A 27,903-nucleotide genomic window follows, 5' to 3' on the forward strand; every position below is an offset into this window, starting at 1 on the left:
AATCACACTTCTGTGAAATCAAACTGTCCACTTAGAAAGCAACACTGATTGACAATACATTTCACATGCTGTTGTGCAGATGGAATAGACAACGGGTGGAAATTATAGGCAATTAGCAAGACACCCCCAATAAAGGAGTGGTTCTGCAGGTGGTGACCACAGACCACTAATCAGTTCCTATGCTTCCTGGCTGATGTTTTGGTCACTTTTGAATGCTGGCGGTGCTTTCACTCTAGTGGTAGCATGAGACGGAGTCTACAACCCACACAAGTGGCTCAGGTAGTGCAGCTCATCCAGGATGGCACATCAATGCAAGCTGTAGCAAGAAAGTTTGCTGTCTGTCAGCGTAGTGTCCAGAGCATGGAGACGCTACCAGGAGACAGGCCAGTACATCAAGAGACGTGGAGGAGGCTGTAGGAGGGCAACAACCCAGCAGCAGGACCGCTACCTCTGCCTTTGTGCAAGGAGGAGCACTGCCAGAGCCCTGCAAAATGACCTCCAGCAGGCCACAAATGTGCATGTGTCTGCTCAAACGGTCAGAAACAGACTCCATGAGGGTGGTATTGAGGGCCTGACGTCCACAGGTGGGGGTTGTGCTTACAGCCCAACACCGTGCAGGATGTTTGGCATTTGCCAGAGAACACCAAGATTAGCAAATTCGCCACTGGCGCCCTGTGCTCTTCACAGATGAAAGCAGGTTCACACTGAGCACGTGACAGTCTGGAGACGCCATGGAGAACGTTCTGCTGCCTGCAACGTCCTCCAGCATGACCGGTTTGGTGGTGGGTCAGTCATGGTGTGTGGTGGCATTTCTTTGGGGGGGCCGCACAGCCCTCCATGTGCTCGCCAGAGGTAGCCTGACTGCCATTAGGTACTGAGATGAGATCCTCAGACCCCTTGTGAGACCATATGCTAGTGCGGTTGGCCCTGGGTTCCTCCTAATGCAAGACAATGCTATAGGACCTCATGTGGCTGGAGTGTGTCGGCAGTTCCTGCAAGAGGAAGGCATTGATGCTATGGACTGGCCCGCCCGTTCCCCAGACCTGAATCCAATTGAGCACATCTGGGACATCATGTCTCGCTCCATCCACCAACGCCACGTTGCACCACAGACTGTCCAGGAGTTGGCGGATGCTTTAGTCCAGGTCTGGGAGGAGATCCCTCAGGAGACCATCCGCCACCTCATCAGGAGCATGCCCAGGCATTGTAGGGAGGTCATACAGGCACGTGGAGGCCACATACACTACTGAGCCTCATTTTGACTTGTTTTAAGGACATTACATCAAAGTTGGATCAGCCTATAGTGTGGTTTTCCACTTTAATTTTGAGTGTGACTCCAAATCCAGACCGCCATGGGTTGATAAATTTGATTTCCATTGATCATTTGTGTGATTTTGTTGTCAGCACGTTCAACTATGTAAAGAAAAAAGTATTTAATAAGAATATTTCATTAATTCAGATCTAGGATGTGTTATTTTAGTGTTCCCTTTATTTTTTTGAGCAGTGTATATTGATTGCAATTGTTCCCGAATGAGTGAGCGTTCAAGTGCAAAGGATTAGCATTTCAATTGTTATAATTATCACTCTGTAGTGACTTCTTAGTCGACCTCCATTTCCCCTTTTTGTCTAACAAGCCGCGATGCCGGTTTAGCCCACTAGGGCACATTCTCCTATCATTTCTTGTAACCATATTTACTGTTTATGCATTTCTGTGAATTACTTAGTTAGTAATAAATTATTTAAGACAATTGATGTATGGATGACTCATAGTGAAGACTGAGTTCGTGCAGATAACCAACAATTTACGACGTTTGGAATAAGACTAACGTGAGGTAAATAATTCATTAATCAGAAGACTATGGATCAGATATGAAAATATCTGAAAGGTTATATTAGGAAATTATAACCTTGTAAAATAAATATTTTTCTTTGGTGCCCCGACTTCCTAGTTAATTACATGTACATGATTAATCAGTTGATCGCGTAATACTAATTACAGAGAATCTTTAACCATGTCTTCAAATTAATGATAGTAAAGACACGACACAAAGTAGCTAGCAGCTCATACAAAGAAGTGTTCACAGAGCATGATGCATGATCTAAGTGGAAAGTATATTATGGTATCCATGTAATACACAGGGAGGATATTAAAGATTGATTCCACACATGCTCCAGAGAGTTTTGCCACTGTGTGGTTCTGACGGCACTACACTGAGTTTGGAGTAAAGTAGTCCCATTCACCAGCAGTGTGTCTGAAGAGGGCCTATAAAGCCTGGTACGCAGTGGAGGGGAATATTGTTTGGACAGTAAAGATCTGTGTCAAGATAACAAGAACAGCAGCGTCTCGGTCTCACTCCATGTACTTTACTTCATATGGAAAACCAGCCTCACACCCTGTTGTAAATTAAAACAGAGGAGATCTAGGGTCTCCCTCTTCAAATTCACAAAGGAATGCGCTCTGTCTCCAGAGATGTTCTAAAGCGAATACCGGAACAATATTTCTCACAGCAAATGTGGGGAATGGTTAGAGGCGAGCTATGGAAAACTATTGTTGGTTATTTTGGGATGTCATTACAAATATTATAGAGGAAATACTGTAACTTAAAGTATATACACTACATGTACGAAGTCTCCATCCATACGTTGTGCATGAAATATGAAAAACAATGAATGTGTTTTTGCTAGGATAGGGATGTGATTTTTGTAGCCATAAGAGAATTTGTTTTCAAAAACTTTGCACAGTAAGTAGCCACGCCCCGAGTGAGGTCAGAGTGTGTCAGCCTGACGGAACAGTCCCTTTCGACCAGAGTGCATAAAAGGATTGGTAAAGAAATTAACATTCAGAACAAAGAGGTGTGTAGCTACAGGTCACGTCCAAAGTGGTTTGAAATCTCAACACGAGGTAGAGACAATATCACTGGTACGGCTGATTAGCTGTCCTAAGTAAAGTTTCTAGAAAAGCGAATTGAAGTGGGACCATTCTACTACTCTTCAAACCATCCTCTTATACAACTCTTCTCACATCACCGTATTCTACTACTCTCATCCCTCAATGGGAACCATCGACACGGCTGGCTAGCCTATCTTCAAAGAAGGGGGGGGTGGGGGAGAAGAAAATCAGAGCATTACAAGCGTGCCGTGGAAAGGCCCAACCAAACCCTTTCCAAGAAGGCTTGGCTTACTCCAAAAGGGAGAAGGTTCATGTGCAAAGTATATGATTACTGTGAGAGTAGTTTATAAATCTACCAAAGTATTATGTCTCAGTCCCTCTCTCTCTCTCCCCCTCTCCATGTCTTTTATAAAAAGCCACCATATAGTGTCAGTCTGCTAGGGACCAGTTTCTAATGTATTAAGTGTGTTTGTTTATCCGGTGTTATCATTTAGTTAGCTAGTAAATAAATAACTAAACCAATATGTGTAGTGCTGTTTTTTTTTTGTTGCAGATGCAAGAGATTATGACTGTTCAGAATGATGATATGATACAAAGTTAGGATGAACTGTTTTGACTCTTTGATGGATGTGATTTAATTCAGGTAACTCTTTAAACAATCGCTCTCATGGTGCCCCAAATTCCTAATGAGTTAATTGTTACATGATTATTTCAATCTGGTAACAATTAAACAAACACAGTTGATTAGATAAATAACATTCATCAGATTAAGGAAAGGAAAGTCATGACACCTACTAGGGAAGTACATCAACTCATTGTTTTGAAAATATACACCATCCACCTATAGTATGTTTCTGGTTATGGATGACCTTCCCTTAAACACTCTATTCTTATTTTATTTATCTGCCCTTGTTGATGTGTATCCTCTTGTGCAGGTGTGATTGTGGCGTGCTGTTGTGCAGGAATATGTGTGATTGGCACCATCCTGTGGTCAAAAAGTGCAATTAAACTGCTCTTTGTGAAAGTGTCGCAGTTCTTATATTTTCCAGTTTAAACATTCATATTTGGTCTATTTTCGGGATTCAAATGTGATCTTGAATATCGCTAACAAACGGATAAATGTCTATTGTGGTCAGTGACGCACCCCTTCTGAAGGCAGAGCCCGCATCAAACATGCAGCCTCCTGATTGGCTGAGGAGATTGTCAATTAAAAAGGGAGAGTTATCGGAAACAAATATGGCTACCCTGTCTGTTGGAGAGCCTCAAGAGATGGAAGGTGAGTGACAATTTAAAATATTGCATCACAAATAGTTTTTCATGAGGGTGGTTAAATATATATTTAACTATTTATTATTGAACCCCCCCCCCTTGCAGGGGATGTTATTTTGTGCTACTTTGCCCTTCCCTCCGTGGACATGCTATCTAGCTAATGTTGTTAGCCACCAGTGGCAGTAGCTAGCTATGTCATTCAATAAGTTGTTTACGTTCGCTAGCATTTATCTAGCTACTAGTACTAGCCAACGTGGTTTTTCTGTACCTAGGTAAATGTCATCCTCCTATGTTGTTTTATAGTTAGCTAACATTAACTATATAACAAATAATGACCGACTCATCCACTTAAAGCAAGTTAGCCTAGCAACTGAGTGTAGTTGAAATGGGAACATCTCATGGTGATTGGTCTATCAAGCTACTCTAGCTAGCTGGTTGGTCGGCCCTTGCTGGCCAGTCACCTAGCGTGGAAATGTTGCTTTCAATATCTTCCAACATCTAATTCAAACTGTCAGACAGACACATACGAAAATAACCATACTAGCTAATGTATATAGTTAACTTCAAAACAAGGTTTAGCTAAGTATAAATACGTTTCTACTTCTACTGATCAGCTAGCAGTAGTTTGCAGACAGCGGGTCCGATCATGTGAGCCTGCTACATGGGCGCTTTAGTTTTCATGACTCATCCATGGCTACAACTGTGATAATGTTCAAACTACATTGAACTGACCCAGGCTGTTCCTTCCCATCTGTTCTGTGTGCAGTGGACCGGAAGGGAGAGTCAGAGGAGTCAGGAGATGATGAGACCAGGAGGAAGAGCATCAACGGGGAGGTAGACCTGAACCAGCCTCCTGCCACAGGTGGGGCCTACCTGTACATGTCAAGGAGGCCGCTTCAATTTCCTAATTTAAAACTTAACTGAGAACCTAGCTATTAATGTTTGATCACTTAATTTGCATAAAGTCTCTTTTGCATTAGTAGGTCATGTATTGATGTATTGTGACTTTTTTTCTACTTGTTGATGAATCAATGCTGTTTTTGTTTGCTACCTTATGTGAATTTAATTTGGGAAATGCGCTCTGCAAATTAAATATTATGTTATGCAAGTATACAGGGTAAGGTTATACACAAGTAAAGTGTCAAGTCATGCTCAGTTGGCACAAACTGAACAAAAATATTTTGATTTGAATCTGACTGAAAGCAGGAAGCACCAGTGACTAGATCAATAAAAAGTGGTCAGATGAAGCAGATGCTAAGCTACAGGACTGTTTTGCTAGCACAGACTGGAATATGTTCTGGGATTCCTCCAATGGCATTGAGGAGTACACCATATCAGTCATTGGCTTCATCAATAAGTGTAAGTGCATCGACGACATCCTCCCCACAGTGGCCGTACGTACATAGCCCAACCAGAAGCCATGGATTACAGGCCTCATCAGCACTGACCTAAAGACTAGAGCTGCCACTTTCAAGGAGCGGGACTCTAACCCATTGTGTTATTGACTGTACGTTTGTTTATTCCATGTGTAACTCTGTTGTTTGTGTCGCTTTGCTTTATCTTAGCCAGGTCACGGTTGTAAATGAGAACTTGTTCTCAACTGGCCTACCTGGTTAAATAAAGGTGAATTAAAAAAATTACCCGGAAGTTAATAGGAAATCCCGCTATGCCCTCAGACAAACCATCAAACAGGCAAAGCATCAATACAGGACTAAGATTGTCTCGTACTAAACCGGCTCTGACGCTCGTCGGATGTGGCAGGGCTTGCAAACCATTACAGACTACAAAGGGAAGCACAGTCGAGAGCTGCCCAGTGACACGAGCATACCAGACAAGCTAAACTATTTTTTAAACATTTTTTTCCCCACCTTTATTTAACTAGGTAGGCCAGTTGAGAACAACTGCGACCTGCCCAAGATTAACTTCGATGCTCGCTTCGAGGCAAATAACACTGCAACATGCATAAGAGCCCCATCTGTTCCGGACGACTGTGCGATTACACTCTCCGCAGCCGATGTGAGTAAGACCTTTAAACAGGTCAACATTCACAAGGCCGCAGGGCCAGGCGGATTACCAGGACGTGTACTCTAAGCATGCGCATTTCACTGGCAAGTTCAACTTCTCCCTGTCTGAGTCTGTAATACCAACATGTTTCAAGCAGACCACCATAGTGCCTGTGCCCAAGAACACTAAGTTAACCTCCCTAAATGACTACCGACCCGTAGCACTCACGTCTGTAGCCATGAAGTGCTTTGAAAGGCTGGTCATGGCTCACATCACTATTATCCCAGAAACCCTGGACCCACTCCAATTTGCATACCATCCCAACAGATCCACAGATGATGCAATCTCTATTGCACTCCACACTGCCCTTTCCCATCTGGGCAAAAGGAACAACTATGAATGCTATTCATTGACTAGAGCTCAGTGTTCAACACTAGTGCCCTCAAAGCTCATCAATAAGCTAAGGACCCTGGGACTAAACACCTCCCTATGCAACTGGATCCTGGACTTCCTGACGGGCGGCCCCCAGGTGGTAAGGGTAGGTAACACATCCTGCCACGCTGATCCGCAACACAGGGGCCCTTCAGGTGTGTGTTTTGTCCCCTCCTGTACTCCCTGTTCACTCATGACTGCACGACTCCAACACCATTCAATTTGCAGATGACACAACAGTGGGAGGCCCAAACAACGACGAGACGCCCTATAGGGAGGAGGTCAGAGACCTGGCCTCAATATGATCAAGACAACGGAGGTGATTGTGGACTACTGGAAAAAAGAGGACCGAACACGCCCCCATTCTCATCGACAGGGCTGTATTGAGGCAGGTTGAGCGCTTCAAGTTCCTTCCTTGGTGTCCACTTCACTAACAAACTAACATGGTCCAAGCACACCAAGACAGTCGTGAAGAGGGCACGACAGCACCTCTTCCCCCTCAGGAGACTGAAAAGATTTGGCATGGGTCCTCAGATCCTCAAAAGGTTCTACAGCTACACCATCGAGAGCATCACTGCCTAGTATGGCAACTGCTCGGCCTCTGACCACAAGGCACTACAGAGGGTAGTGCGTACGGCCCAGTACGTCAAGCTTCTTGCCATCCAGGACCTCTATACTAGGCGGTGTTGGAGGAAGGCCCTAAAAATTGTCAAAGACTCCAGCCACCCTAGTCGTCATAGACTGTTCTCTCTGCTACCGCATGGCAGCGGTACCGGAGCGCAAAGTCTCGGTCCAAGATGCTTTTAAACAGCTTCTACTCCCAAGCCATAAGTCTGCTGAACACCTAATCAAATGGCTACTCAGACTTTTTGCATTGCTCCCCCACCCCCCCTTTACACAGCTTCTACTCTGTTGCATCTATACATAGTCACTTCAATAACTATACCCACATGTACATACTACCTCAACTAACCGGTGCCACCGCACATTGACTCTGTACTGGTACCCCCTGTATATGGACTCGCTATTGTTTTACTGCTGCACTTTAATTAGTTGTTACTTTCATCTTAATCTTATCTGTATTTTTTTTTAAACTACAAAGTTGGTTGGGGGCTTGTAAGTAAACTGTTGTATTAGGCGCATGTGACGAATACAATTTGATTTGAGAACATTTTGTACTGTTGTAGCTAGTACATGCTACTCTAGTTAGGCCTAGATGCTGTGTTACAAATCACTTCTTGAAATGTCTTTTCTCTTTGTACACAGTTAAAGAGGAGTCTCCCGTTGATATGGATACCATAACCTTGGACCCAGAGGAAGAGGTGATGGAGGGATGGGAATTAGTGTTGCCATAACAATTATGAATGGTGTTCCAATTTAGTTCTCTACCTAACACACATACCTCTCTTCACAGGATGTTGATCTTGTCCACTGTAGGATTGGGAAGATTGAGGGATTGGAGGTGTTGAGGAAGGCTAAGGTCAGTAGGTTGACTACTGTCAGTCCTTCACCCATACAGTATGATTTCTAAAAACATCATATAGCTATTTATAGAAAACATATATGAAAATCACCCTTGGGTAAAGGAGACTGTCTGCACAAACAGAATGACTAGATTAACTAACGCTGAATGTTTGCGTGTCTCCAGACGCTCTCTCTAAGGCAGAACCTGATCAAAAACATTGAGAACCTGGAGACGTTAGTGACTCTGAAGGAGCTGGATCTCTACGACAACCAAATCCGCAAACTTGAGAACCTGCAGACCCTCACAGAACTGGAGTGAGTCTGACCCATACAGTACCAGTCAAAAGTGTGGACACACCTACTCATTCCAGGGTTTTTCTTTATTTGTACTATTTTCTACGTTGTAGAATAATACTGAAGAAATCAAAATGGCCACCCTTTGCCTTGATGACAGCTTTGCACCCTCTTGGCATTCTCTCAATCAGCTTAATGAGGTAGTCACCTGGAATGCATTTCAATTAACAGTTCCTTGTTAATTTGTCGAATTTCTTTCCTTAATGCGTTTGAGCCAATCGGTTGTGTTGTGACATGGTAGGGGGGGGTATACAGAAGATGGTTCTATTTGGTAAAATACCAAGTCTATATTATGCCAAGAACAGCTCAAATAAGCAAAGAGAAACGACAGTCCATTATTACTTTAAGACATGGTCGTTCAATCTTAAATTTCAAGAACTTTGACATTTTCTTCAGTTGCAGTCGCAAAAACCATCAAGCGCTATGATGAAGGACCGCCACAGGAAAGGAAGACTCAGAGTTACCTCTGCTGCAGAGGATAAGTTCCTCAGAAATTGCAGCCCAAATAAATTCTTCAGAGTTCAAGTAACAGACAGACTGCGTGAATCAGGCCTTCAGAGTCCAATTGATGCAAAGAAACCACTACTAAAGGACACCAAGAAGAAGAGACTTGCTTGGGCCAAGAAACAATGAGCAATGGACATTAGACCAGTGGAAATCTGTTCTTTGGTCTGATGAGTCCAAATTAGAGATTTTTGGTTCTAACCCCCATGTGAACGGATGATCTTGTGTGGTTCCCACCGTGAAACATCGAGGAGGTGTGATGGTGTGGGGTGATTTTTGTGGTGACACTGTCTGAGATTTATTTAGAATTCAAAGCACACTTAACCAGCATGGCTACCACAGCATTCTGCAGCGATTACATCCCATTTGGTTTGCGTTTAGTGAAACAATGACCCAAAATACACCTCCAGGGTGTGTACGGACTATTTGACCAAAAAGGACAGTGATGGAGTGCTGCATAAGATGACCTGACCTCAACCCAATTGAGATGGTTTGGGATGAGTTGGACTGCAGAGTGAAGGAAAATCAGCCAACAAGTGCTCAGCATATGTGGGAACTCCTTCAAGACAGTTGGAAAAGCATCCCTCATGAAGCTGGTTGAGAGAATGCAAAGATTATTTTAAAGCTGTCATCAAGGCAAAGGGTTTACTTTGAAGAATCTCAAATATATTCTGATTTGTTTAACACTTGTTAGGTTAGTACATGATTCAATATGTGTTATTTCATAGTTCTGGTGTCTTCACTATTATTCTACAATGTAGGTTTGTCCAAATTTGACTGGTACTGTACATAAATGCATGCATACACACCAGTGTTTACCTTCCTATCAGCTGACCTTGCGGTTGCCTCGATGACCAGCTTTTACTAACCATTAAGTGTCCTCTCCTCAGTTACACTGACAACTAAATTCACTTTGTTACTCCATGTGCTATTTTGCACAAAATGTTTCCTCTCAGTAAAGTTGAATTAAACCTGAATTTATTTTGACTCTGCTCTCCAGCCAGCTGGACGTGTCCTTCAATCTTCTGAGGAAGGTGGAGGGTCTGGAGCGTCTGACGGGGCTGAAGAAGCTATTCCTGCTGCACAACAAGATAAGCCACATCGCCAATTTGGACCATCTCACCGGCCTGGAGATGCTGGAGCTGGGCTCTAACCGCATCCGGGTGAGACAGAGGCCAAGGGTCAGGGGTTACAGGGCTTGTGCGACCAATTACATATGCTTAGAATTTGTATGCAGAGATGCAAACTCCTTGCTTTTTGGCGATATTCGCAGTTTTGAAGAAAAAAATACTGTTTGTTCTGTCAAAATCATTGACTAAGATATAATATCAAACACAGTGTGATGTCCTATCACAATGAGTGCCTCATCCAATAATCATGTGACAGCTGTGATCTTCCCGCCGCAACCGCTACCAGCCATTACTCACCTGCTTCTCTCTGTCCATTCTTTCTGCAACTGTAACTAGGCCACTCAGGAACATTCAATGTAGTCATTCAGTGTATATTTGGCCTTGTATTTTAGGTTGTCCTGCTGAAAGGTGAACTCATCTCCCAGTGTCTGTTGGAAAGCAGACTGAAGTTTGCCTGTGCTTAGCCCTATTGTTTATTTTATCATAAACTCCCTAGTCCTTGCCAATGACAAGCATACCCATAATGCAGCCACCACCATGCTTCAAAATATATCTTAAAATCTATATTTTTATTTGATTTAACCTTTTTATTTAAATAGGCAAGTCCGTTAAGAACAAATTCTAATTTACAATGACGGCCTACCCGGGAACAGTGGGTTAACTGCCTGGTTCAGGGGCAGAACGACAGATTTGTACCTTGTCAGCTCGGGGATTCGATCTAGCAAACTTTTGGTTACTGGCCCAATGCTCTAACCACTAGGCTACCTGCCACCCCAAAACAATTGACAGCGGTGGGATTGAATATGAAGCGTGGTACTCAGTGATGTGTTGTGGATTTGCCCCAAACATAGCGCTTTGTATTCAGGACATAAAGTTTAAAAAATTGCCACATTTTTTGCAGTTTTACTTTAGTGCCTTATTGCAAACAGAATGCATGTTTTTGAATGTTTTATTCTGCTTCATTCTTTTTACTCTGTCAATTAGGTTAGTATTGTGGAGTAAGTACAATGTTGTTGATCTGTCCTTCATTTTTCTCTTATCAAAGCCATTAAACTCTAACTGTTTTAAAGTGACCATTGGCCTCATGGTGAAATCCCTGAGCGGTTTCCTTCCTCTCCTGCAACTGAGTTAGGAAGGACACCTGTATCTTTGTAGTGACTGGGTGTATTGTTTCACAATCCAAAGTGTAATGAATAACTTCAACATGTTGAACGGGACGTTCAATGTGTGCAATGTTGTGAGTCATTGGAAAACCTCCCTGGTCTTTGGTTGAATTTCACTGCTCGACTGAGGGACCTTACCATTATTTGTATGTGTTTTGGGTACAGAGATGAGGTAGTCAAATCATGTAAAACACTTATTGCACACAGTCCATGCTACTTATTATGTGACTTGTTAAGCTTTTGCAAAAAAAGCATGTAAGTTATTAATTACACTTCGGATGGCATCCTTCCTAACTCAGTTGCCGGAACGGAAGGAAACTGCTCAGGGATTTCACCATGAGGCCAAAACAGAGTTTAATGGCTGTGATATGAAGCCTGTACAGAATAGAAATATTCTAAAACATGCATCCTTTTTACAGTAAGGCACTAAACTGCAAGAAATGTGGCAAAGAAATTAACTTCATGTCCTGAATACAAAGTGTCATGTTTGGGGTAAATCCCTTAGCTCCACTCTTAATGTTCAATCGTGGTGGCTGCATCATGTTATGGGTATGCATGTCATCGGCAAGGATTGGGGAGTGTTTTATGATAAAAAGCAATGGAATAGAGCTAAGCACAGGCAAAATCCTAGAGGAAAACCTTGGTTCAGTCTGCTTTCCAACAGACACTGGGCGATTAATTCACCTTTTCAGCAGGACAATAGCCTAAAACACATGGCCAAATTTACAATGTGGCCTGTTTTTATTCGGTACACCACCTTGTTCACGAAAATTGATTGCTCCTATAGTCACGTGGCCATGGCTTGCAATCGAACGTTAGAATTGGCAAAACATATGACCTAAGCGACTTTGAACGTGGTATGATCATCGGTGCCAGGCCTGCCGTATCCAGTATCTCAAACGGCCGCCCTCCTGGGCTTTTCATGCACGACAATGTCGAGGGTTTGCCGAGAATAGTGCAACACAAACATTCAGTCAGCGGCGGTCCTGTGGGCAAACAGTGGTGTGTAGAACGGCATCTCGGCTTGCACAACTTGTTGAACCTTGTCATGGATGGGCTGTTACGACCACACCGGGTTCAACTCCTGTCAGCTAAAAACAAGAAGAAACATCACGGCTCCAGTGGGTGCACGATCACCAACACTGGACAATTTGAGTGGAAAGACAAATCCCGGTTTGTTTTAGATGCGAGAGTCAAGTTTTGGCGTAAGCAGCATGAGTCCATGGACCCATCCTGCCTGTTGTCAACGGTACAGGCTCGTGGCTGTGGTGAATGGGTGTGTGGAATGTTTTCCTGGCACAAGTTAAGTCCCTTGATAGCAATTGAACAATGATTTGAACTCCGTGTCCCGACGTATTCCGAGCTGATCTGGCGGCAAAGGGTCCGACACGGTACTAAATGGGTGTACCTAATAAATTGGAGTTGCTTCCCAAACCAACATTGAATGTTCCTGAGTGCCCTAGTTAAAATGTTGACTTAAACCGGCTTAAATCTATGGCAAGACTTCAACAACCAACTTGACAGACCTTGAAGAATTGTAAAAAATAATCTGCAAATATTGTACAATCCAGGTGTGCAAAGCTTTAAGACTTACCCAGAAAGACTCGCAGCTGTCACCTCGCTGCCCAAGGTGATTCCATGTATTGACTCGGGGTTGAATACTTATCTAATCAAGATATTTTTATTTAGACTTTTATTTACATTTTATAAATCTTTCACTTTGACAGAGTATTTTGTAGATAATTTAATCCTACTTTGTTAAGTTACAATGTGGAAAAAGTCTCTAGGGGTGTCACTTATTAAATCCCCTTCCATCAGTGTAGACAAAGGGAGGAGATGGGTTGAAGAAGGATTTTTAAGCCTTGTGACAATTTGAGACATGAATTGTTTGTGTACAATTCGGAGGGTGAATGGGCAAGACCACAAGAGATAGGTGCCTTTGAATGGGGTATGGTAGTAGGTGCCCTGCGCACCAGTTTGTGTCAAGATCTGCAATGCTGTTGGGTTTCTCACTCTCAACAGTTTGCCGTGTGTATCAAGAATGGTCCACCACCTAAAGGACATTCAGCCAACTTGACACAATTGTGGGAAGCATTTGGAGTCAACATGTGCCAGCGTCCCTGTGGGACACTTTCGACACCTTGTACAGTCCATACCCAGATGCTTTGAGGCTGTTCTGAGGTGGTGTGCAGCTCAATATTAGGAAGGTGTTAATGTTTTTTACACTTATGCTCTGCTTACTCCAAGTCTGCACGTCTCTCAATTGGCAGCCACTTGGAACAGAAAGAGTCATTGTTGCCGCAAAGACTTGATTGATCTAACGTTTGTGTGTGTGGCTTTTTGCGTGTTTCCAGGTAATTGAGAATTTGGACTCGCTGTCCTCCTTGACAAGTCTGTTTCTGGGCACCAACAAGATCACGCAGTTTCAGCATCTGGAGGGCCTACACAATCTGACAGTCCTTAGCATCCAGGTACACACACACACACACGCAGTGGCTTAACAGTGTCTGCCACTTCCTCAGTCTTCAGTTTTGTGTTCAGTGGGACAACGAGTCATAGACTGCAGCATTTGTAACACGCAAATGCTTGTGTTTAGTGACCCTATTCAGTAGCAGTACATCTACTCGTGAAGACGGTACAATATTGAAGACAAGTGGATGTTGTGTTGTCGTCTTTCCTCCAGAGTAACCGCATCACCAAGATGGAGGGTCTGCAGGGTCTGGTCAACCTGAAGGAGCTCTACCTGAGTCACAATGGCATCGAGGTCATCGAGGGCCTGGAGAACAACGTGAGTCAACTGCAACCTGCACAACTGTAGGGCCATGCACGTTGCCATGGCGATCAATAAAATTAGAGCAGGAATGCAATATTTATGGATCCCTAATGAAGTAATGTGGTGGGAGTCTGCTAGATGACTTTATGTAAATGTTTAGCGGCTTCACTGCAGGTAGATTATACAATGTACTTTATAAAAGATATGTTTTATCTAAAAAAGAATCATGTCCGATTTACATGGGGGTGTCTAAGGCACTGCATCTCAGTGCTAGAGGGGTCATTATAGACACCCTGGTTTGAATCCAGGCTGTATCGCAAATGGGCGTGATTGTGCGCCGCCCTATGGGACACCCAATTGGCCCAGCGCAGTCTGTTTGGCCGTTGTAGGCGTCATTGTAAATAAGAATGTGTTCTTTACTCACTTGCCTAGTTCATTTATTTTTCTTTAACATGTTGAAGTCGGAAGTTTACATACATTTAGGTTGGAGTCATTAAAACTCGTTTTAACCACTTCACGCATTTCTTGTTAACAAACTATAGTTTTGGCAAGTCGGTTAGGACATCTACTTTGTGCATGACACAAGTCATTTTTACAAGAATTGTCTACAGACAGATTATTTCATTTATAATCCACTGTATAACAATTCCAGTGGGTCAGTAGTTAACATACACTAAGTTGACTGTATCTTTAAACAGCTTGGAAAATTCCAGAAAATGTCATGGCTTTAGAAGCTTCTGATAGGCTAATTGACATAATTTGAGTCCATTGGAGGTGTACCTGTGGATGTATTTCAAGACCTACCTTCAAACTCAGTGCCTCTTTGCTTGACATCATGTGAAAATCTAAAGAAATCAGCCAAGACCTCAGAAAACAAATGGTAGACCTCCACAAGCCTGGTTCATCCTTGGGAGCAATTTCCAAATGCCTGAAGGTACCACATTCATCTGTACAAACAATAGTACGTAAGTAAAAACACCATGGGACCACGCAGCCGTCACACCGCTCAGGAAGGAGACGCGTTCTGTCTCCTAGAGATGAACGTACTTTGGTGCGAAATGTGCAAATCAATCCCAGAACAACAGCAAAGGACGTTGTGAAGATGCTGGAGGAAACCACCATTTAAAAAAGCCAGACTACGGTTTGCAACTGCGCATGGGGACAAAGATCATAGTTTTTGGAGAAATGTCCTCTGGTCTGATGAAACAAAAATAGAACTGTTTGGCCATAATGACCATTGTTATGTTTGGAGGACAAAGGTGGAGGCTTACAAGCCGAAAAACACCATCCCAACCGTGAAGCACAGGGGTGGCAGCATCATGTTGTTGGGGTGCTTTGCTGCAGGAGGGACTGGTGCACTTCACAAAATAGATGGCATCATGAGGGATGGAAAATGTTGTGGATATGTTGAAGCAACATCTCAAGACATCAGTCAGGAAGTTAAAGCTTGGTTGCAAATGGGTCTTCCAAATGGACAATAACCCCAAGCATACTTCCAAAGTTCTGGCAAACTGGCTTAAGGACAACAAGGTCAAGGTATTGGAGTGGCCATCACAAAGCCCTGACCTCAATCCCATATTTTTGGGGGGTAGAACTGAAAAAGTGTGTGAGCAAGGAGGCCTATAAACCTGACTCAGTTACACCAGCTCTGTCAGGAGGAATGGGCCAAAATTCACCCAACTTATTGTGGGAAGCTTGTGGAAGGCTACCCAAAACATTTGACCCAAGTTCAACAATTTAAAGGCAATGCTACCAAATAGTAATTGAGTGTATGTATAAACTTCTGATCCACTGGGAATGTGACGAAATAAATAAAAGCTCAAATAACTCATTCTCTCTACCATTATTCTGACATTTCACATTCTTAAAATAAAGTGGTGATCCTAACTGACCTAAGACAGGGAATTTTTACTAGGATTTAATGTCAGGAATTGTGAGAAACTGAGTTTACATACACCTTAGCCAAATACATTTAAACTTCCGACTTCAACTGTAGTTATTGTAAAATTATGACTTAACATGTCTGCACACTAGTTTAATAGCAACTATTTGAAAATATTTAAAGTGGTGACTCAATTTATGCTGTTTGTCCACATACAGAAAAAGCTGACAACTCTGGACATCGCAGCCAACCGGGTGAAGAAAATTGAAAACATCAGCCATTTAACAGACCTACAGGAGTTCTGGGTAAGAGGGAAGGAGAGATTGAAAGGAGGGATGTAGCATGGATGAGTCATTTTTTAAAGTAGATCACTGTCAGTTGTTCGAGAAATAGATATGTCCAAGGCTGCAGATAACTTCTTTATGTCATATATGAAATCTCTAACACCCCCCCCCTCCCTCCCAGATGAATGATAATCAGATAGAGAACTGGTCAGATCTGGATGAGCTGAAGAGCTCCAAGGCCCTGGAGACGGTGTACCTGGAGAGGAACCCCTTACAGAAGGACCCCCAATACCGCAGGAAGATCATGCTGGCGCTGCCCACCGTACGCCAGATCGATGCCACCTTCATCCGCTTCTAACTGGCCCACGCCCACCGTGCCACATCTCGTACCCCCACCTCAGTGTCCCCCACCTTCCACTCACCGTCCTTCCCCTGCCACTGCAAAATGGATCTCCGCTCACTGCACTAATTCACCACAGACATACTGATACACACAGACAAGGGTTCCCTTTGTATAACATGTCTACCTAAATACACACATTCTGACCATCACTTTTCTCCTTAACGTCTCACACACAAACACGTGCACGCATGTACACACTCACTCACACTCACCACCTGACCGATGCTATTGTGTGACCGCTTATTAATTTATTCCCAGAATTGGACTGGAAATGGGCTGGTAGGAGTGGGGGCTGCAGGGATGTCAAAAAGACCCCATCTTTCCCCACTGTCCTCCCTCCCTCTTTTCTCCTTCTCTCCTCCCTTTTCCTTTTGCATGTGGAGTAGGGAACGATTGCCCTGCCTGATTGGCCTTTGTCTGGATGATAAAAAAAAAAGAAGGCAGGCTGTTTTCTCTTTGTTATTGAAATTGCACTGCACTTGGCAGAGAGGGGGGTGAGTGGTTTTTTAGGAAGGTCTACTACACTCAACAGATATCAAAGTCTTATTTTTTTTATATTAAAGAATTTAAAATGATCAAATGTGTTTAAAAAAATACAAATAATGTGGCCGTATGATACTTAGTTTGCCATAGGGATATTTAGAGCATCACAATGTTGGACTGCTTGCATATTGCAGCTGCATTACAGACACTGCCTCGTGCACGTGGTGTCTTGTTCAAAGTGAAGGCTTGAACTTAATTCACGCCCTGGCACATCAAAGAAGCGCACTCTTTGTGCTCTATCTGAAACTGGTCTGTCTCAGGCCAATAAGGCAAATGTTCTGAATGCATTGTCACCCGAAGGAACAGACCAGGGTTTTTTTTCATTGATTTCTTATAAAACATATTTGTTTTGAATGGTAATCATTCGGTAAACATCCCCAGGAGATCGTCTGCTTTTGATTGTAAATAATCTAATTCTTAGACTGACTCAACATCCTAATTCAAATGAATCTGCAGTCTGAGCTGTTAATCCATATGTCAATCTTGCTGCTGTGAAATGCAACTAACGTTCAGTGATGGTGGTATTCAGCGCTTCTTTCTTTTCAGGCCATGACCCTCAAATGTTTTAAGATAATGTAAAGACAAATATGACAATCTGTTATGATATTTCTAAGTCAATAGCCCATGCATGTATGGAGTCACCTACAGTTGAACACTTACAGGGAAAGTTTAACAGAAGTGAACTGTTTGTGAACAGAAATGGGCTCCTATGACCTATTAACCTGGATCAGTGGAGTGTGTCTGAGTTAAGGTATGTAGAAGGGAAGGAGTGTTTGTGGTGTAAACCACTTTTAACCACATTGCTCAGGACCTTACTATTGCCAATCAATGGACCAACGGGCTCAGAATTTGCCCCTAACCACAGATCTAGGATCAGTTAACCCTTCTGTACCCCCAATCAGATTTGAACTTTAATAGTGTAATGACCCCCCTATCAGTGGTTAGGGGAAAATGTATATTCCCACCTGCAGAGTGAAGGTGGCCCATACAACTGGGGCTTATTCAAGAGGGTGCAACATTTTAGAATGTTACAGATAAAAATGCAATGTATAGAATTTCAACTATTGACTCCCTTTGCCAAACAAGTTGGCAGTTCTATACATGACTTTTGTATCTGCCCCACTAGTCCCAGTCCCTCAGATGGGTTCATAAAACAATGCCACACAACTCACTTGTATTTTTTGCCTTGTTTTTAGTCAAGCTTGGTAGACTGTTCTTGAACTGAATGTATTATAAAATACTAAATAATAAAGTTACTTAAATTTACATGTCACCCTCACAAATGCTTACACCACTAAACTGACATTAGTAAAGAGATTGAAAGCTACTATTGCATGCACTGTATAAATTAGATTACATGTATTGACTAAAACTGCTGTACCATTGTGAATACTGTGAAGAGAAGAAAAGATAACTGTTTCACTTGAAAGGATATGGGCCATTGAGCTGTGGTAGGTGCGGCCTGCTACTCAGCCAACGTAGTCAAACCAGAGATAGGGTAATGAAATACATGACCCACAATCCAACACAAGTCTGTGTCACGCAGCCATCCAGGCAAAGCTCGCGAGTACAGAACGGCAGTACGCACGCGCATGATTTGTGTTGTTGTTGGTGGCGGTAAGATGGCGGCGCTCGGGGACGCATCAACTCCGGGGGTGAATGGGTTAATACAACAGTTCACATCTATTACAGGTAAAATGTGTTACCTTTTATTGTTACAATGTAAATTTTTCACGAGTTAGCTTCCGAAAACAATCATGTCGCCCCAGCATCACAGAACGCTGCGCAGGAAAATCAGACGGGGCATCAGTGCTTACTTACTGCCCCCTCTTGTCACACAAGGGGAAAAAATAACTGGAGATAGCTACGACCGTCAAGTGTGTGGTCACCAGAATGGAACATATCACTTTTAAACATAAAATTACCCCCAGGAAAGACTACTTAGAATTGTCTTGGGATGATGTCTGACACAAAATGGCTTTCTAGAGTTTCCCCAAAAGTCATTTTGAGTATCTAGAGGTGCAATAACTCGCCTTATTTTCTCTCATTTCTGTGGAATGGACGTTGGGTGCAACATTTTCCTCTTGTCGAGCTAACCTAGCCTAGGCTCCACCTTACAATGGCTGAAACATCTCCCGCCTGTCATGTTCAAGCGATCGGAACGGAAGCACCACACCAGCCTCCCTCTGCTAACGTTACCGTTACACAAAGTTTGCATTAAAATTGCAATTTAACGATGCTACGTTTAATGTTATATATATGTAGATGGCAGTTTGGCCGAATCATCCCATTTTTTTGTGTGATCGTATCATGTTCTGTCGAGAAGACATGAAAAGTGAAACAGACATGCGCAGTAAACATGACAAACTCTAACCATCTATATATGCAGACATTTTTGCATGCAAGTTTAGATTGCTTGTAAATTGCACATGTCACACAGTTCTTGATTACCATGCATGGAGATAAAACGTATACATAGTGAAAGTGCCATTATCTTTCTGCCAGTGCGTTCAGTTCAAACAAGAACCGCGCATGCGCATGAGTCCGTTTAAAAAAAAAAGCTTGATCCTAGTTGGTGTACAGATCTCGTGAAACAGTTAATAACATGGATTATGTCAACCAATTAAGAAATTATTCAATGCAACACAATATATTTCAGATGTAATACGTGTGTGTGTGTGTGTGTGTGTGTGTGTGTGTGTGATCCATGCTATTTGTTACATTTCCCCAGGTGCCACAGAGAGTGTGGGGAAGCATATGCTAGAAGCATGCAACAACAATCTAGAAATGGCAGTGACCATGTTCCTGGACGGAGGGGGGATCGCAGAGGAGCCCAGCACCAGCTCCAGTTCAGCAGGGGCATCCAGCAGCAAAGCTCCCCCCGCAGAGTAAGTCAATGGCCTGTTCCACCACACCAACAATTGCAGGGTCATACGAGATGGGGCCTGTGATGAAACAAACCCAAACTTCGAGAGATCGCCAATCCTGGTCTTGTTGTTTTTCATTTAAAGCACGTTCATGAGAAAAAGATCTGCACTCCTAGAATTAAAGTTGAATATTGTCTGTCTGTTTTGCAGTGACGAAGTGCGGGCGCCCATCCCTCAGAAGCAGGACATACTGGTGGAGCCAGAGCCTATGTTTGGAGGTACAGTACTGCAGAGCAACCCCATAATTTATCCTACCTCACTACAACTTGAAGCTCCCACTGTCTCCCCCAATCTCTGTCTCAGTCCATCTAACAGTCTCTCACTCTCTCTACATCTATCACTCTCGCAGCGCCAAAGCGACGAAGACCTGCCCGCTCCATATTTGACGGTTTTAGGGACTTCCAAACAGAAACCAGTAAGTTGCCCACATGTGTATGTGTTTGCATAGCAAATAGTGCCACCCAGCCTTCAGGCATCTGGCAAAGCACTACTTGTGTTGTGATCTTGGTCAGGTTGTGGTATATACGCTAAAGGCTTCTCTGCCCTCTTTAAGTCCGCCAGGAGCAGGAGCTGAGGAACGGCAGTGCGGCGGACAAAAAACTCAGCACCCTGGCGGATCTGTTCCGGCCCCCCGTCGAGCTCATGCACAAAGGCAGCTTTGAGACGGTGAGGATCCCCCTCCCCCTGGACACCCAAGCTCCCTTGACCCGGAGGACTGTCAGTCGACCCTCATCCAAACCATTATTAGCTGAAAGGATTGAATAGGCCTCTAAGCAAATTGTAACAATTCCACCTAGCCTACCAGAGGGCAAGGTGGAGCTATTACCATATTGCTTAATAGCTATCTGGCTCCTTTCTCTCTCTAGGCGAAGGACTGTGGTCAGCTGGAGAACAAGTGGCTGATGATCAACATCCAGAATGTGCAGGACTTTGCCTGCCAGTGTCTCAACAGAGACGTGTGGAGCAACGACGCGGTCCGGACCATCATCAGGGAGCACTTCATATTCTGGCAGGTACGAATGTGCACTCACACATGAAATGTCACCTTCCCATTCAGAAATAAATACTTTGTTTCAGTAGCTAGGTTTCCATCCAGTTTGCAGCAGATATTCATGCAAATGTTATCAAATCTGCATAAAACATTTTTTTCCCACCAGAGATGTTTTATATCAGACTTTTTGAGGATAAAAGGTTGTGCGTGATGATTTAGTTCACATTAAAAAAAACGTATATTCCCATGTACCGAATGAAAAATTCAAGTTAAACGGGTTTCAGCTCTTTTTCAACTCTACTGATGGTTTTGTCACAAACTGTTTTATAGCAAATGTGCCCATTCTGGTCTTGGTACATGTGCTCTGGCCAACAGCTCACAGATACTGTGTGGGTAGTCTACTTACATTATGTGATTATTATGGACAAGAGCAATATTATTTGTAGTTGTAAAACGGCAGCCAAGCATCGATCATCACCAGACTAAGAGCCTCTATATTTATTGGAAATGAGCGTCAAGCTTTTTACCGAGCACTTTCACCACCTTGAAGTTCATCATGACTTATCTGTAGCCTAACAAACTGCATGTTTATTAGGACCACACAACATATCTTGGCGTGACTCCCAAGTTTACTTGGATATGAAGGCTATTATATAAATATCTGCGCATAAAGTAGTTTCCACCGCCATTTATCTCATTTTATTTTACAGACACAAAAAGATTCCACCAAATTCCACAAACATTTTGTCTGTCGGGCATTTATAAAATTGTACCGCCATCAGCTTCCATCAGCCCGGTTGTGATTTTTTTATTCATGTGTCAGGTAATTAATCTGCATGAAATGGTCGGATGGAAATGTGGTTACTGTGACAATTTTTCTCCTTGCTATAAAATCAAATCAAAGTTTATTTGTCACGTGTGCCGAATACAGCCTTATAGTGAAATGCTTACTTACAGGCTCTAACCAATAGTGCAAAAAAGGTATTAGGTGAACAATAGGTAGGTAAAGAAATAAAACAACAGTAAAAAGACAAGCTATATACAGTAGCAAGGCTACATACAGACACCGGTTAGTCAGGCTGATTGAGGTAGTATGTAAATGTAGATATGGTTAAAGTGACTATGCATATGATGAACAGATAGTAGCAGTAGTGTAAAAGAGGGGTTGGTGGGTGGTGGGATACAATGCAGATAGCCCGGGTTAGCCAATGTGAGGGAACGCTGGTTGGTCGGCTCAATTGAGGTAGTATGAACATTAATTTATGGTGGTTTGCTTGAAACATGTTGGTATTACAGACTCAATCAGGGACACGTTGAAAATGTCAGTGAAGACACCTGCCAGTTGGTCTATCATGCATACACAGTACATACGCTGTCACTTCCACACACACACACACACACTGTGTGCCATAGAGGCGTGTTGAGGGGAGCTGACCTGCTGTGTGTGTGTGTTTGCGTTGACAGGTTTACCACGACAGTGAAGAGGGACAGAGATATATCCAGTTCTACAAGCTCAACAAGTTTCCCTATATCTCCATTTTGGACCCCCGGACTGGTGAGGCCTGCTCTGGGTTTCTGAGTGCTTGGTCAGTTACTAACACTAAAAAGGTTTTGGAAAGTCTTACTGACGATGTTTGACCGTTCTGCAGGTCAGAAGATGGTGGAGTGGAACCAGTTGGACGTGGCTTCGTTTCTTGAACAGGTGACGGGCTTCCTGACGGAACATGGCCAGCTAGACGGCCCGGCATCCAGCCACCCGCCACCTGCCAAACGCGCCCGCTCTGTGAGTCACTTCCTACTCTCTTTTTTCAGCTTTCTCTTTGTGTTTTCTTAAATAAGATCCATATTGCTAATTCCAGTCACAATGTAACTTTATTCTCTCAATCTGTTCACTCTTTCTCTCTTCATCACTTCTATCTCTCTTTCACACCTCTGTTTGATTTATTCTCCCCATCTCTCTCTCAGGAGAGTCTGATAGACGCCAGTGAGGACAGCCAGTTGGAGGCAGCCATCCGAGCCTCTCTCCAGGAGACCCATTATGAGTCGTCCTCCGCCCCCGACCTCCCTGACTCCCCCCACTCTGCAGATGCAGACTCGGATGGAGACTCCGAAGCAGAACCCTTCTCTGACAGCGAGGGCCTAATCTCTGTTGACGGCTCGGACAACGAGACAACAGAACCCCGGGAGGGCAGCTCCTACTCCATGGGCGGACACACCCCTCCAGGACCAGCCCCTCCCACTTCTGCAGCCGCAGCCCCCCAGCCCCCGCCACGGCCAGACAGTCCCCCGGCCCGTCACAGGAAGTCCCCCCACAAAGAGAACAGCCACAGGAAAGAGGAGAGCAAAAAGAACCACTTGGAGCCTCCGGCGGCCACCCCGGCCCGCTCCCAAGCCGACCCAGACTCAGAGCATCGTTCTGGGGAGAACCATCGCACCTCAGCTGGCCAAAGCTCCAGATCTGTTAAGACGGAAACCTCCGACCTCGACTGCCTTGATGACAATGGTATTAAAACTACTGTGTTATTGCGCATCATGTTTAAGTGTGTGGCTGTGACTGTTACTCTGAGATTGTAGTCTAGCAGGTAGCCTAGCAGTTAAGAGCATTGGGCCAGTAACAAAAGGTCGCTGGTTCGACTAGGTGAAAAATCAGTCAATGGGCCCTTGAGCAAAACACCTAACCCTAATTGCTCCTGTAAATCGCTCTGGATAAGAGCCTTTGCTAAATGACCAAATGTAAATTGTGTGTATCTATGACTACGTCTTCCTCCATCTCTACTCTGACTGCATTCTTCCTGTATTGTATCGTCAGGTCCCAAGGCCAGACTGATGCTGCGCTATCCAGATGGCCAGAGAGAGCAGATCGCCCTATCGTTCAAGGCTAAGCTTATGGTGAGACTGGACTCTTGTGTTAGGTCTTCGGTTCAATTCATGAGCTGAATTAAGTCCACGTAGAAAGTCCTGGTTAGTTTTCAGTTCAATAATTGATTTTCAATTAATCCTGAGTTGAAATGCAACTGACCCAAACTCCCTGGGACATATAGGACATTATAAAGGATCTTCCATGCCTATAACTACAGTGGCAACAAAAAGTATGTGAACCCTGTGGAATTACCTGGACTTCTGCATGAATTGGTCATACAATTTGATCTGATCTTCATCTAAGTCACAACAATAGACATGCACAGTTTGCTTGAACTAATAACACAAATGTATTGTATTCAATATAGACAAAAAAAAATGGAGAAATTTCAGCACTGTTGCTACTCTCCCTAGGAGTGGCCGACCTGCAAAGATGACTGCAAGAGCACAGCGCAGAATTCTCAATGAGGTTAAGAAGAATCCCAGAGTGTCAGCTAAAGACTTACAGAAATCTCTGGAACATGTTAACATCTCTGTTGACGAGTCTACGATAGGTAAAACACTAAATAAGAATGGTGTTCATGGGAGCACAACACGGAAGAAGCCACTGCTGTCCCCAAAAAATATTGCTGCATGTTTGAAGTTTGCAAAAGATTCTGTAGACAGATGAAACTACAGTTGAGGTGTTTGGAAGGAACATACAACACTACATGTGGAGAAAATAAGGCACAGCACACCAACATCAAAACCTCATCCCAACTGTAAAGTATGGTGGAGTGAGCATCATGGTTTGGAGCTGCTTTGCTGCCTCAGGGCCTGGACAGTTTGCTATCATGGACAGAAAAATTAATACCCAAGTTTATCAAGCCATTTTGCAGAAGAATGGAAGGCTATCTGTCGGCCAATTGAAGCTCAACAGAAGTTGGGTGATGCAACAAGACAACAACCCAAAACACAGAAGTAAATCAACAACCGAATGGCTTCAACAGAAGAAAATACGACTTCTGGAGTGGCCCAGTCAGAGTCCTGACCTCAACCCGATTGAGATGCTGTGGCATGACCTCAAGAGAACGGTTCACACCAGACATCCCAAGAATATTGCTGAACTGAAACAGTTTTGTAAAGAGGAATGGACCAAAATTCCTCCTAACCGTTGTGCAGGTCTGATCCGCAACTACAGAAAACGTCTGGTTGAGGTTATTGCGGCCAAAGGAGAGTCAACCAGTTACTAAATCCAAGAGTTCATATACTTTTTCCACTCTGCACTGTGAATGTTTACTCGGTGTGTTCAATAAAGACATGAAAACGTATAATTGTTTGTGTGTTATTAGTTTAAGCAGACTGTGTTTGTCTTTTGTTGTGACTTAGATGAAGATCAAATCAAATTTTATGACCAATTTATGCAGAAATCCAGGTAATTCTAAAGGGTTCACATACTTTTTCTTGCCACTGTAGTTATCAAGACGTTATTTAGTAAGCTGCTACCATGACTTGTTACTTACCTTCTTCCTCTGTGTCCTCCACCCCATCCAGGCTCTGGTGAGACACGTCCAGTCGAAGGGTTACCCCAATGAACGCTTCGAGCTCGTCACAAACTTCCCCCGGCGGAAGCTGGCCCACTTGGACTATGACATCACACTGCAGGAGGCGGGGCTATGTCCACAGGAGACTGTATTTGTGCAGGAGAGGAACTAAGCCCCTGTTTTTTCTATCTCTTCAGGCCACACCCATATCACCAATTCCCCAGGAGGACGTTACAGACTGCAACCTTTTTGTTCTTTTGGAACAGTGGATGGACTCCATTATCCATCATTCGACTGGGAGGAAGCTGCTGGCTGTGTACTTTGTTAGAGGGCATTTTGTTCATCGTCAATTACCGAAGGCATTCTATTCTGATTTTAGTTTTATTCTGAGGTAATAAACCAATCGGAGTAGAATACATTAGAGATACCGTTAGAAATAAGCTGAGGGCCCGGATAATGATCAGAGCTGGCATCAGAGTTAGCAGACAAAATACTTTTATCCCCTGAGTTGTTAATACTTATTTTTTGGAGTCATGGACACCTACAGCCAGGTAAAGGAGGGGCTTGAACTCTGACCCTGAGCGCCGATGGGTCCCAAATTTGCTCTTCTCCGCGTTGTTTGGGCGAGGAGCTTTTGCAGTAGTGACCGTGAGAAAGGGGGTGACTTTGAATATGGGAATCAATGAGGAGGGGAGGTGAGGGATTTTTGGGGAGAGGGTGAGGTGTCCTTAACTGTCAACCTGCACTGTACAGGGGTGGTGTAGCGATTGACATGTAGTCTAGTTTTTTTCTTATTTCATTCATTTTTTTTATATGCTGCCCCATTTCCAAGAAAAGATGCTGATGCTTAAATATAATCATCAAAACAAAGGGAACTTTGGCTTGTTTGTTCTATTCAATTTCTACCATGTTGTGTATCTGCAATCTGTCTAAATTGTGACCACGAGCTCAGAAGTATAGTTTTGGTGATGATGCATTGAAAATGGCCACAAAGAACCCCAAATTGACCCCTTGAATCTACAATATCACTCAGGTATTTCTTGGTACCCCCGCCCCAATGACCTGAAGGATCTTGTGTAAACAATGGGATGTGGTATTATCACTCTTTCTAGCCCAGAGCTGTTAATTGTTGGTCCTGGAGGGCCAAAACACTTCTGCTTTTCATCCTCTCCTTCTAATCAGGGACTAATTCAGACCTGGGACACCAGAGTGGTATACTTAAGCAATAAGGCACCTCGGGGGTTTGTGATGTATGGCAATATACCATGGCTAAGAGTTGTTCTCTGTCCGACACAACGCTGTGTGCCAGGACACAGCCCTTAGCCGTGGTATATTGGCCATATACCACATATCCCGGAGGTGCCTTATTGGTATTATAAACTGGTTACCAACACAACTAAAGCAGTAAAAATACATGTTTTGTCATACCCGTTGTATATGTCTGATATACCACTGCTGTCAGCCAGTCAGCATTCAGGGCTCAAACCACCCAGTTTATAGTACAAAGCAAGCTAGATCTACTCAGGCTTTTTAAAAGCTAGCCAGCTTCAGTTTGCTTCACATTCAAGGTCAGGCTTTATCCGTACTACAAAGGTGGATATTTCTCGTCAGCCTCGCACGTGGATAGTCGAACGCTGAACTCTTCATTGAGACAATGTTGAAACATCGATCCATCGGCGAGTCAGTGCCACATTTTACATTTTGTGGCGCAATGAAAGAAAAGTCATCTTGTGAATTCAGCAGGCTATGGTGTGAAATAGGCTTTTAGAAGTGACGTCTATATTTTATGGACATCTTTGGTGTGCTTATCAATGCACGAGCACCTTTTCCCCACTCCAATCGCTCCTTCTATCTGTGGAACAGCTTGTTGCATTGTGGCCATAGACAAATAATCCATAGAATGGTTTTTGAACCTCTAACCCTGCCAGTTTGACTGTTAAACTCATGGGTACACTAGCAATGGCTGCCAGTCTTGACTTGAATGGGTACTGCCATCCTATGGATTTTATGTCTATGGTTAGTTGTGGCTTTGGCAAATTTTTAAATCCAATTGGGCAGAAAAACGTACAGTTTGGAAACCAAATGCTGTCATTACTAAATGTGTAATGTGATAGGTATTTTAATATTACAATTTTTTTTAACACAACATTTGATTAATAAAATATTTAATCAGTTGTCTTTCTCAAAAGAAAGGGATGATCACACAATATTTGAGCGAGGGAGGGTATCTAATTTCATTGGTACTCAAGTTATGGCTCAGACACTATTAAGGATCGATTGAGTTAGCCTGCCCCAGAACAGGTTGGTTCTAAAAGGTTTGTTGCCTTTGAAATTTACCTGGCTAAAACGTGAGCCACTTTCCTGGTATCGGTTATCCCGAGTTGAATTTAGAATTGACCAAAGTTATCTGGCTATCTCCTCTAACCTGATTCATAGTATAGGACTCACCTATCTACCAGGTAGTATGATCTAGCCCAGCAGATGGTTGGCGAGGGGGAGCTGTTACAA

The 27,903-nt window shown here is 43.4% G+C and overlaps 2 protein-coding genes across 3 annotated transcripts; both read left to right on the forward strand.

Moving 5' to 3' along the window:
- The first annotated feature begins 4,035 nt into the window (after window positions 1-4,035).
- Window positions 4,036-18,361, forward strand: LOC110530217 (protein phosphatase 1 regulatory subunit 7). Its single transcript, XM_036985772.2, has 10 exons — window positions 4,036-4,166; window positions 4,926-5,021; window positions 7,862-7,917; window positions 8,010-8,075; window positions 8,244-8,374; window positions 9,918-10,080; window positions 13,565-13,681; window positions 13,894-13,998; window positions 16,084-16,170; window positions 16,331-18,361. Exons 1-10 carry the CDS (start codon window positions 4,064-4,066, stop codon window positions 16,505-16,507), a joined length of 1,101 nt encoding a protein of 366 aa, XP_036841667.1. The 5' UTR covers window positions 4,036-4,063; the 3' UTR covers window positions 16,508-18,361.
- A 187-nt stretch (window positions 18,362-18,548) lies between these two features.
- On the forward strand, window positions 18,549-26,265 carry LOC110530216 (UBX domain-containing protein 7). Of its 2 annotated transcripts, none has more exons than XM_090182117.1 (11): window positions 18,549-18,787; window positions 19,827-19,983; window positions 20,173-20,240; window positions 20,372-20,437; window positions 20,576-20,688; window positions 20,889-21,035; window positions 22,478-22,568; window positions 22,663-22,796; window positions 22,979-23,516; window positions 23,823-23,902; window positions 24,287-26,265. In XM_090182117.1, exons 1-11 carry the CDS (start codon window positions 18,688-18,690, stop codon window positions 24,338-24,340), a joined length of 1,548 nt encoding a protein of 515 aa, XP_090038243.1. In that variant the 5' UTR covers window positions 18,549-18,687; the 3' UTR covers window positions 24,341-26,265. The 2 variants fall into 2 exon arrangements, with proteins under 2 accessions (XP_090038243.1, XP_021468779.2); XM_021613104.3 differs by having other exon boundaries at window positions 25,406-26,265.
- The last annotated feature ends 1,638 nt before the right edge of the window (window positions 26,266-27,903 follow it).

This window comes from Oncorhynchus mykiss, chromosome 8 (genome assembly GCF_057628025.1).
Source record: "Oncorhynchus mykiss isolate SJ-2025 chromosome 8, ASM5762802v1, whole genome shotgun sequence".
Lineage (NCBI taxonomy): Eukaryota > Metazoa > Chordata > Actinopteri > Salmoniformes > Salmonidae > Oncorhynchus > Oncorhynchus mykiss.

Bases quoted from the DNA above. Each gene is read 5' to 3' on its own strand.
- LOC110530217 (XM_036985772.2), top strand. From the start codon at position 4,064: ATGCAGCCTCCTGATTGGCTGAGGAGATTGTCAATTAAAAAGGGAGAG. The intron at 10,081-13,564 runs GTGAGACAGAGG...GCGTGTTTCCAG, and splicing joins TGGGCTCTAACCGCATCCGG to GTAATTGAGAATTTGGACTC. The intron at 13,682-13,893 runs GTACACACACAC...TCTTTCCTCCAG, and splicing joins TGACAGTCCTTAGCATCCAG to AGTAACCGCATCACCAAGAT.
- LOC110530216 (XM_021613104.3), top strand. From the start codon at position 18,688: ATGATTTGTGTTGTTGTTGGTGGCGGTAAGATGGCGGCGCTCGGGGAC. The intron at 21,036-22,477 runs GTACGAATGTGC...TTGCGTTGACAG, and splicing joins AGCACTTCATATTCTGGCAG to GTTTACCACGACAGTGAAGA. The intron at 23,517-23,822 runs GTATTAAAACTA...TTGTATCGTCAG, and splicing joins CGACTGCCTTGATGACAATG to GTCCCAAGGCCAGACTGATG.